At 38.1% G+C, this 11346-nt stretch overlaps 1 protein-coding gene across 1 annotated transcript; it reads right to left on the reverse strand.

The window, feature by feature from the left end:
• Nucleotides 1-1610: 1610 nt before the first annotated feature.
• Nucleotides 1611-10686, reverse strand: LOC145480792 (polycomb protein eed-like). Its single transcript, XM_081459118.1, has 16 exons — nt 10313-10686; nt 8779-8877; nt 8369-8434; nt 7893-7993; nt 7360-7384; nt 7003-7084; nt 6277-6368; nt 5618-5707; nt 5402-5445; nt 4135-4240; nt 3460-3522; nt 3068-3105; nt 2890-2950; nt 2650-2723; nt 2173-2241; nt 1611-1747 (listed from the first exon to the last, which is right to left on the reverse strand). Exons 1-16 carry the CDS (start codon nt 10556-10558, stop codon nt 1690-1692), a joined length of 1314 nt encoding a protein of 437 aa, XP_081315244.1. The 5' UTR covers nt 10559-10686; the 3' UTR covers nt 1611-1689.
• Nucleotides 10687-11346: the final 660 nt, after the last annotated feature.

The raw sequence follows: 11346 nt of genomic DNA on the forward strand, positions 1-11346 counted from the left end.
TGCTTTAGCGGGAATTACACTCTAAAAAAGAACCCCGTTATTATGAGGCAAAAACCTCAAACCGTTCAATTGGCCAGCTGTATCACACGTGGTGGGTGAAGTTCATTCGGACTAGCCCCTCTACGATGTCTCAGCCCAGAAATTACTATGCAAAGAAAAACGAAAGAAAAAAAACGTCGCCAGTCTCCTGTCGTATTGATCTAGTGCTTCTTCCTTCTTTTGATTTTGATTCAAGAGAAAGACGAGAGGCGCTCTCCTACTGAATAGTCCCTGACTAACGTTCAGATTTATACTTCAAAACTACAGGGCAATTTATTTTCCAAGGTAAGTAATTCAGAAAGATTTCTAAAACATCAAAACTCTGGCTAAATCATCTGAAGAAGGATGGTTATTTATAAACGGTTTCAGCGTCACCCACGCCATGTTTTCTACTTCCTTCGCCTTCCGTTTTGATTTCTCTAAGCTTTCTCTCTCGCCTATACGAGCCAACTTTTCTTGTTGAAGTTCTTTCCGCTTGTCTGCTACTATGTTCTGGAGCGATTCCTTTAATTCACCCAGCTGACATTCCGTCAGTTTCTCCAGTTCTTCCACAGTGAATTTCACATCTGTTTCCTTCTGGGACAGAGCGCCAAAGAGCTTGCGAAGAAATCCAAAAGGATTTGTCCCACGATGCGACTTAACGTTAAATCGCTTCAACTTGGCTTCAATGTTTTGTCCAGTCAAAATATAACTTCGAATTCTGGCGTAAATTGTTTTCCTTTGCACTTTCCTATGTTTACTTTCGCAATTCTTGCAGGTTGCACTCCCAGCCCTATGTTGAGAGCGGATTTCCACGATGCAGTTTGACTCCGCGGTTTGGTCGACAAATGCATCAACCTTATTAGAAGAACTATTATATTGAGCAGTTTGGTTTTTCACATCAAAACGAACAGACTCTGCCATGGTCGATGTCAGTACGTTACTCAAGTTATTCAGAACATTTTAACGAATTTGCGTCACAGAAGACACACAACACGAAAAAGCGCGCGCAAATGTTTGATTGATGCAAATTCTTAGACCTAGCTATTCGTACCTTCGGAGGCATATCAGGCGAGCTTGGTCGAGCCATGGTTCGTATTTTGGCTCGACTACGTCTCGCCAAAATACCAATGGCGAGACCAAACGAACCTGATATCCCTCCGAAGCGTACCAAATAGGTACGATTAGGCATTCACCGTACCCAAATTCGGCCAAGCGAGCATGATATCGTAGCCATATCAGGTCAGTAACTTGATGACGCAGATCAGGAGAGTAGACACGGCTTTTGATAAGTTAATTGCGAATTTGGGTACGGTAATTTTTTAAGAATTGGGAAAAAGTGAAACAAACTACAGCATTCTCGAGGACAGCCCAATTGTCAGTAACCGCAGTCCATACTTATTAAAAATAAGGCGCTCGTTTACTAGATACGTTGTTTGAATTTTCTAATTGATTGAAATCGCTGAGCTAGATTAGGATAAAGAGAACTGACGTCAATGCAAGGTAATGTCTGCAAACATATGACAACAAACCACCATCTGTAAATCAGTACGGGCTCTTTAATATACGAAAAGTACAACGTGTACATTTATGCATGAGAAAATATACAGTACAAAAATAGGGAGCTATGATACAGACAACCACTGAACGACAGCGAGCTGGAATGGCAAGTTATCTGACTCTGTCCCACCTCCATAGGGTGCCGTCATCACATACAGAGATTAAAATCCTGTAAAGAAATCAGAAAAAGATTAAACGTGAAACCTACGGCACAACAAACGCTGAAAACAGGCGATAAACTGAAATGCATTATATGAAATACAAGACTGTGCTTTGCCACATTTGCAAACACCAAGAAGAGAATCCAAAAAGCAACGGGAAACGGAGTATTTTTGACGAATTTCGAAGTACTTGGAAATGTGTTAGGACACTGTCTCGAGCATTTGATATATCTTCTCAGTTGAAACTAAAAGTGAAATTTAAGGAGAAAAAGAAGAACTAAACCCGTATAGATCTACGCTCACAAGATCAGAGATCCAAACACCCTCACGGTCATGATTTCCTTTGTTTTAACTTGATGAACATGATGAATTATATAGACGTTATATAGACGTTCTTTCGACTAGACAGGAAGACACTTGGGTGTTTACTTACTTGCCATCTTTGCTGAATCCCGTCTGCCTGATGGCTGAAACACACTTGTTGTGTACAAGCGTTGTTGACCTGAAGAAATCAAGTTCAGTAAGTTAACTTCACGTTTTCAAGAGTTCATAAAGGTAACAGATCGCCACATTCATGTTTATTGCCAACTCTGTGTTTGACTTTTTGTTATGCTTCATAAATAATTAAAGGATCGCACAACTAGTGGTAGCCAATCAGAGATGTTGTCTTTTCACACCATCACCTCTGCTTTTACCGCCCTTTAAACCGGTCGCTGAATTCTTCCCGCGCCTAGCACCGGTCACGTGTTTTTATTTTGAGTTCTGATTGGTTTATTGCGTACTGATTGACTCTGGGAACGCGTTTCAGTTTAGAAGCACGTGTGTAACCAGCCCAGTGACTTAGCCTTGGTGTTAAATGAACATTTCACATTAAGAAACAACGAAGGATATTTACAACAAGAGGCTGTACCTAGCTTTCGTTGGATCATCAACACCAATATCCCAAACAAATGTCTTTCCCGCTTGATTCCCGACCGCCATTAACTGCAACAAAACAGAAACACAGACTACTACAGTTACCGCGTCTGTTTGGTTTGTTTACTACTTGTAAACTTTTAGTTGGGTAAAACAAAAATAACAGACAGTAGAAAAACCAGGACAAGATTGTAAGACATCTTACACTCGGAATACATCATTCAATAATTCTTACCCTTTGTTCGTAATCTAAAGAGAACCGCATGTACCAAATGTCACATTGCGAAAACTCGAACCTGAGGAAACAAAAAGAACAAGGCCAATCAAGATTAACAAATACAAAAAAAGCAGAAAAGAAGAATACTTTGAGATCAGGGAAAGGCTTCGTTAAGAGAGAATGCGTGATTGCTCACCTGTGAAGAACAGTAACGACTCGCTCAGAATTAAACGGCTGAAAAACAGAAAGAAAGAAAACGCTCAACAGAATCAAAGTGATTGGTTCTCCGTTTGCCGATGTCACGCCTGAGCTAAAGAAGCGGACTGTGATAGATCCGTGAAACTCGTGCAAAACCTGCCTAGCCTACAGAGCGATGATGACGTCATTCAGCCAATCAGAAGTCAAACTAATATCACGTGATTTGACTGACTCGACGTTTCATGGCTTCAGAAAATTTTTGTTTGTCTAAACCGCATGCTGCTTAACTTTTTTTTCTGTTTTCATTTGAAAGTTTCCATCATAACACTGAAGCCTTAATTTATCTCAATGAAATAACTACACACGAAATAAACATTTGACTTCTCTTACCCCTTTAAAGATGTCCTCAAATCGCTCTTGTGGTTTCCAACATACAATGCAGTTTTCACAAGACTATAAAACAAAACAGCGTATCAATGACCAAGGAACACAGCAGATATTTGAAAAGGCAATTTTATTTCTACGGTGAGGCCTACCGTCCACACCAATCCGTCACGAAAACGAAGCTATTCGAAAACGCTCTTCAAACCGGAGGGATTTGAAAACGCCGGCTTTGCGTTTTCGTGTGGACGGAAACTTTTCGAAAACGATGGTGTCACGACAATCCTGTGATTTCCCTGACTGAATTGTCGCCAAACACAAATCCAAAATGACCGCTTATAGTTACGTTTTTAAATTCCTCCTGTACGGCGTAGTCCGGTAAGTGTGGACAGAAAACATTTCGTGCGTTTACAGAGTGAAACCTCCGTTTTCAAATTCCTCCGCCATAGTGTGAACGGAAAACACTTGATGCATTTTCACATTAAAACCTCCTTTTCTAAAACTCCTCGGGCGTAGTGTTGACAGAAAACATTTGATGCGTTTCCAGATTAAAACCTCCGTTTTTAAATTCCTTCGGCATAGTGTGAACGGAAAACACTTGATGCGTCTTCAGATTAAAACCTGCTTTTTTAAATTCCTCCGGCTTAGTATGGACGGGGCCTCAGTGAACAGCAAGCAAGTTACCTTAGACAAGACAAGATCGCCAAACCAACGGACACTGTCCACATAGTTTCTATGAATATCACGAGTGGTGAAGTGAGGATAGTGCATCTTGATCGTGTGAAAAGCCCTGCAACGTACATCACAGATCAGTGACGACAGTCATTCCCATGTACAATGCTATTAATTACGTAAACACTAGCATCAAGGGGGCTTTCCATTCAATGAAAAATTCCGGTTTGCGTTTTCAGAAATTACCAGTGACGAATGGAACAGCATTTTCCAGAATTTCTGGAAAAAAAAAAGCAACCTTGCGAAGTATACAGAAAACTTCTTCCCGGGAATTTCAGGAACGTTCGGTTGAATGGTTCGCTTCTCGGAAATTTAACAGTTTCTGGATTTTCTGGAACTTTTTCCAGGAAATTTCCGCACCATTTGATCTCGAGTCGAAATGTTCGGAATTTTTGGTTGAATGGAAAGCACCCCTAGTGTCGTAAAACCAAAACGAATGTAATCACTCAAGTCAATCACAAATGACAGAGATAATCCATCGAGCCAAGGAAAACTTGAAGCAAACACATGGAGCTGACGTGGAACGTGGGTAGTACTTGGATTAAGACCTCAGTATTATGTCCCGAGATACACCCACACATTAACTATGAATCAAGTAGTGTCACCTGTTGCCTGTAGCATTACTGATACTATTACTACTTATATTTCTTTTTATATTTATATCTATATATATATTTTTTCTCCGTCCTCTTTTCTTTATTTTTCCTACAACCGATTTAAAGCATAATAATCCTTGTAACTACTCAGCTCGTTTAGTTCTTACTATTTTGAGTAGTTTTTTTGCTTATTTAAGTTTAATTTATTTTTTTGCTATATGATATTCTATGTATGAACCAAAATAAAATGGTTGTTGTTGTTGTTACTACAGCTACTACAGCTGCACTATAGCGGTGCTGCAGGCAATAGGTGACACTACTTGATTCATAGTTGATTCACTACTTGATTCATACTTGATTCATGTGGGTGTATCTCGGGACATAATAGTGAGGTCCTACACCAAGTACTACCCTGGAGCGCGGTAAAACGTGTGCGAGCGAGTCACGGTTGGGAGATTTACGCCCCTATTCTTGCCCCCTCAAAGAAGACCTTTTCACATTTCTAAGAAAAGGTCCTCAGCAGAACGCCATGATTCTCTCATTACATGATGAAAAGCAGTACTTTTTGACGAGAAGATATTAAGCTGTGTCATCAACAGACTTTACATGAAGTATTTACTTACTTTTCCGTTTTGCTCTGATCATAAGTGTGAGAGTCCGTGATAGCCTAGCAAAAGCAAGAAAGCAATATAAAATAAGGGACAATTAACTTAAAATTTGGTCATTTGGGGGAGCGGGGAGAGGGTGTTATAGTCCTAATATGAATATCGAGAATCTTTTGCAACATTTTGCACCACTAGCAGGAAGAACTTGCACGCATGTGTTTTGGTTTGACGTACTTTTTTCATAGCGTCAGTTTCAAGTGACCATATCTTAAGTGAGTGATCCATGCCACAGGACACCATCTTTTCACCAAGGATGTCAAAGTCCTTTGAACAAATAAAATAACACAGATGAGAACATGACAGCACAACTCCTCTTATCCAGCTTAACTGAAAAAGTAACCAGTGTGCTTTCCAACAGAAAAGAAGGCAAAACAAAACCACATAATTATCATAAAATTGACCTTAAAATGTGCACAGAATTTTCCATGTTTAGAGAAATACATACATACATAAACTGTGTCTTTATATCTAGCCAAAGGGGGGAAAACCCCTCTACTAATTGGGGACACTTCGTATAATTAATAACCTACTATTTTCTAATGAACTGGAAATAAAATAGAGATTAGATTTTGACCGTAACCCTAAGTGGGTATAGGGCCAAGGAAACAAAAAACAGGTTAGCTTTTTTTTTTTTTTTTTTTTCTTTTTTGACTATGCAAGCAGCTTGTAAACTACAACTGTTATTTAAAGAATATCTTATTTTTAATACAAATTAATGATTATGAAATCTTGGCATGCTTCAAATTTAATAACGCAAGTTTGTTACTTTCATCTCAGAGTGTTGTAATTGTCTTTGAAATTTTTAAGTCTAAAATTTTTGTTCAGTCACTCACTGTACTAAGAACTTCATCTCTGTGACCATCCACTCCTCCAAATACAGCAACTAGCACATCTGTTTTGATATTCCACAACCTCAAACTGTGATCTGCCATCAACACAATAAGGGGGAGCATATTAGGATAGAAGCACGGCTGTTGCTAAGTTTGAGTCCCAGGTAGGCTTGATCTTAACACACATAACAAACTTGTTACTTTGTGAGTGAATTGTATCACCTATAGTCCTGTTCAACCATAACATCAAGGGCCCATCAAACATACTCAGCCATAGCAGCTGTTATGGGTTACAGCCCTTAATGGCAGCCCTGAGGAGCACTATTTGCAATAGCCTATGACAAAAATACCTTATGTTGGAGTTTGTTGCACTTAATAGAGAATGAGGGTATTAAATCAAATCGTTATTAACAGTGTTACAAATAATCTTAATCAGTTGAAGTATCCATTGATCAATTCCTTGGTCCTTCTAACCTCAACGTGAAATTTAAACTCAAAGAAAATTACTTTGAATTCACAAGCAAGGCTTCCATAACTGTTTTACAAAGATAAATGAACTGCAACATGCTGGTTTTACCATTACTGTAGCTGTGAAGATGAATTGACATAAATCAAGCAGCACTTTTGTTGTTTCAGGTTAAAAATTAACATAATTTGACAAGTCCCTAGCTTGGTCCAGAGAAAGTAAGCTAGTTAGTGAGTGAAGAAATGTTAATTAGCAATTGCTACCTTTGCTCGCTGAGAGAAGAAGATAGGGATCCACTGGGTGAAACTTGAGCTCATTAACAGCTCCTCCATGGCCGATATAATGCTAAATGGAAAGCATAGTAGAATGTTATAATTAGAGCTGAAATTCTCCAGCCTATATATCTGCTTTTCACAAACATTTTCACTATCAGCTTAAAGAGGATCACACAAACAGGGTACAGAGGAGTGATGTCTGTGACACCCCTGATGATATAAAGAAAACACAATTTGGGTTGTTTGGGAACATTGCAAAATACATGATCATACATGTAGCAATGTGCCCCTCGCTGATTAACACCTTAAAATAAATAACACTACAAAAGTCTTTAATATACTCACTTTGATACAATTCATACTGATAGGGCTGGAAAAAAATAAGAAGATCTTAAGTATTTTTGCCTTGCTTCAACTGATTTGAAATTGAACATCTATAAATTTATTATGTCAGATCATCAATTTATAAAGGAAGGTTATATCATTTTAATTTGTATATTCTATAAACTTTAATACAAATATCAAATTCTATTTTAATTTGCAGTAAACAAAAAGACTCGCCACTATCTGGATAGCTCTACATTTAGAGTACTGGTAAACAAGAATACTGGACTGGTTAAGTAAAAGTTTATCAATAGTAATTTCACGTTACAAATTTTGAAGATAGGCAGGTGTTTCAACAATTATGTCCTCGAGATTGATCGAATGTTCAGAAAAAAAAGTAGTGCTAATAAATCACACAGTAATACATGTTTGTTTATGCATGAAGACAGATAACAAGACAGAATGAAATAATTAAAAATAATACATTTTAAACACTATAAAAATATAATTAGTTTGATGAAATATATTAACAATAATTAATAATTTATAGTAACCTGATAAATCTGATGATTCCTCTTGTGCCAGCAACGGCAAGTAAAGGTTCCCCTGTGTCAGGGTGATAGGACCAAGCACAGGTGTAGAAACTTTCCTCAGGCTAACAAGTTGTTAAGGTTTTACAGATACAGCAGACTTCATGAGTTTATACAATATAATATTTATAGGAGGAGATTTAACTAGACAGTAACTTTTTTACATCCAAATACTGTATGTTTAATGTGAAGCTATAGCCAAGATCACCTGGCTAGTTTTGCATTGCTGCTTTTTATTTTGATTGCAAAAACAGCAAAATAGCTTGCAAGTAAAATCATTTCATTTCAATTTTTTAATTGACTCAACAGTAACAACCAGCTGTTTACCAGGTTGGTCAATATATTATTGTACATTCAAATGCCTATTTTTAATGTGTACTTGGATTGACTTGAGGAGAGGGATAGGGCATCAGAAAAAAATTATATCAACAAAAGGATACATCTGCATCCATATATGCCTGCAGAAGCTTGACTACACCTTTTGCTTCACATTGGTAGATTGTCACCTGGTGAAATAAAGGCATTAGTATAATGGGAAGAGGCACAAAAAAAATATTTAAATGGTGTCTGCTGGCAATGGCAGAATATCTTTTTCTAAGTTTTCATTTGTTGAAATAATCCAATTTAGAAAATGGGAGTGATAACTTTTATAAATATTATTATAAATTACTAAAATTATTTAATAATTATTATTAAACATCTAATTACTACATTTTTAGCAGTCCCAGGAAGTAATGAAGCTTGCCCTGAAAATTATGAGAACTTTCAGAATTATTTGCGATGTTCCTGTTATTTTTTGAAATGTCCTGGTTCTTCGGAACCAGGACATTTCAATTTTCAGTTACTGTACCCTGTTGCTGCCCACTGTGGCAAACATGTGAAGATCATCGGTTCCTTCTGGTACATTGTGATTAAACTGAACTGCAAATATGGGCTGTTTGTGGTCCTCCTGTTAATTTTTAGAACGATAATGAGAACAACATATCAAATTAATGTTTACTCACAGTAAGTCACATTTTAGGTGGTAAAACATGAACTATGTTGGTGTTGAAAGCAAAATGTGCACATCATCTCACAGCCTAAATGGTTCAGCACTGCATAACTGTATACAGTTGAAGTTTGATATGATGAGGACCCAAGGGATTGGGAAAGTATGCTCATTAAAAATCGGGGATACCTGTACTTATATTGTTTTATTGTTCCTTAAATACAATCATGTATATCATTTGTTAACACGGGACTTTCCCATAAAGAGGGTACTGATAGTTACATATATATTGGGGTTACAAGGTAGTAAATTAATACACTACATTTCCTGGAACTTTATATTCAAGATAAATTCAAAATTCAGAGTGCCTACAATTCTTATAAGAATTTTCTCCTCTGAAGGAAAAAGGAGATACTTTAAGTTCATCTCCTTGATTATATATGTATTTTAAAAAATCAAGGGAGGATCCAGGATTTTTCAAGGAGGGGTGGTTGGTACCTTGGGGTTGCAGAATCAATGGGGTATACCCCCAGAATGTCACAATCTCAGCACTGGAACCTAACTGAAAAATGTTACAGTGGAAATACTAGCAATGGGCACTACAAAGTAGGAATTACAATGAGGTACCTTTCCAGAGTGTCTGCCTATATTTCTGCCATAATATTCATAATCTTTTTCCCTTTTATTATTTGTTGCTTCTTAAAAATGGGGGGGGGGGGGGGCAAGTGGTTACCCACCCAATCCACCTCCTCTCTCCTAAATCAGTTTCTGAATATATAGAATCAGACCAACCAATCAAAAATCTGGCTCTCAATAATTTTTGTCAAACTGATTCACTTATCATGCTTGCCCCACATCTTTCTGGCCCTTCAGGAATTAAATTAAGGTGGGAACTCAAAACCGATTTTCAGCTCTTCACTCAGGCTTTAAAATTATCATCAATAAGATCGCTGCCTGTGCTAGGCCGAGTGTAACAAATTCTGTGGATAGGCAATGGGTCACTGTTACAGTTTCTGTGGTTTGAGAGCCAAAATATTACTTGTTTTATTTGCTCAAATTTTTGCACTTTGCTCCCCTGTTGTTACTTGGCAACTGAACTGACCAGCAACTATCACGGTCTTAATGCATAAAAACTGTCAAATCTCCATTGCTCAAAAATTGTCATCTTGGGCAAGATCTCATAACAACCAACTAAAATTCTTTTCCACCCTTTTCCTTAAAACAATATGGTAACGAATGCCTCTTTTCGAAGTTTCCATTCACGAATCACAAAACACGTGTTGCAAGCCTAAAACGCGGGAAACAAAAGCAAAATTCATTCACGTGAGAAAACACTCCGACAAAATGACAAGAATTACACAAGTAACGGAAAAGACCACGCATAAAAACATGTTACCTTGAGAAAATTGACGCATCTGAAAGCTAAACTTTTTTTCTTCCTGCCTTTGCCACGAAATCCTCGCTTTCCTACCGTTGCTTGGGTTGAATTCGAGTTGGAACTGCTGATTGTCGAGTCATTATCACTATCTTCCTCGTCAAATTTCGCTTGTTTTCCCCCTCTTTCGAGTTCTGCATCTGATCCTGTACCTTCCACGTCTACTTGGGGTTCTATTGGTAGAGAAGAAACCCTTTCTTCCGTCATGCTGACTTTCGCAGAGCGGATTAAAGCTTGCTGTTCAGTAAATCACAGATCAATCAGTGTTTGTGCCCGGCGTGAGCGACCGGCATGTCACGCACATTCGGCCCAATCCTCCCCAGTCATCAATCAAGAGTCCCGAGCCGGGGGCATATGTTTTGTGGTCCTTTGTAGTAAACCTGATTTCGCATCTTTTCAGATTGTCGAAGTGACATCAAATATATATTAATAATGAAAAAAAAAAACAATTAGAATTTTTGCAGCCTGTCTTTTTTCTTAGCGTCGGACGAGTGATTCCTGCCTTATTGGCTGGATTTATACTACAGACGGATCGTCCGTCTTGGATGAACTTGGGCAAAGACCGATAGTTCCTCTGATAATTCGTCTCTGTATAAATACGGGCAAACAGACGGATCATCCGTCCAGACGAATTATCGTGATGGTTCGTCTTGACCCACGAACTTTCGTAGATAATCCGTCTACGGATGATCCGTCTGTTTGCCCGTATTTATACACAGACGAATTATCGGACTCTTTGCCCAAGTTCATCCCAGACGAATGATCCGTCTGTAGTATAAATCCAGCCAAAAAATTCCCTCGCCTCAATACCCGCGCCCCGTACTTTTTAGCCACCTGAACTGACTGCAAACCGTCTGATAAAAAAATCTGTCTTTGCTTGCTGTAACATTATTTACTTTTAAAACAACGCAGTGTTGTAAAACTAGACAAACAGCCAATCGCATTCTACCGTAATATTCATAACATTTCTAGGAATTCAACTGTTTATACGGAAG

Source organism: Orbicella franksi, chromosome 3, assembly GCF_964199315.1.
Source record: "Orbicella franksi chromosome 3, jaOrbFran1.1, whole genome shotgun sequence".
Taxonomy (NCBI): Eukaryota; Metazoa; Cnidaria; class Anthozoa; order Scleractinia; family Merulinidae; genus Orbicella; species Orbicella franksi.

Bases quoted from the DNA above. Each gene is read 5' to 3' on its own strand.
- LOC145480792 (XM_081459118.1), bottom strand. From the start codon at position 10,558: ATGACGGAAGAAAGGGTTTCTTCTCTACCAATAGAACCCCAAGTAGAC. The intron at 8,435-8,778 runs GTACAGTAACTG...TTATTTCACCAG, and splicing joins CCACAGTGGGCAGCAACAGG to GTGACAATCTACCAATGTGA. The intron at 5,446-5,617 runs GTACGTCAAACC...TGCTTTTGCTAG, and splicing joins AAACTGACGCTATGAAAAAA to GCTATCACGGACTCTCACAC.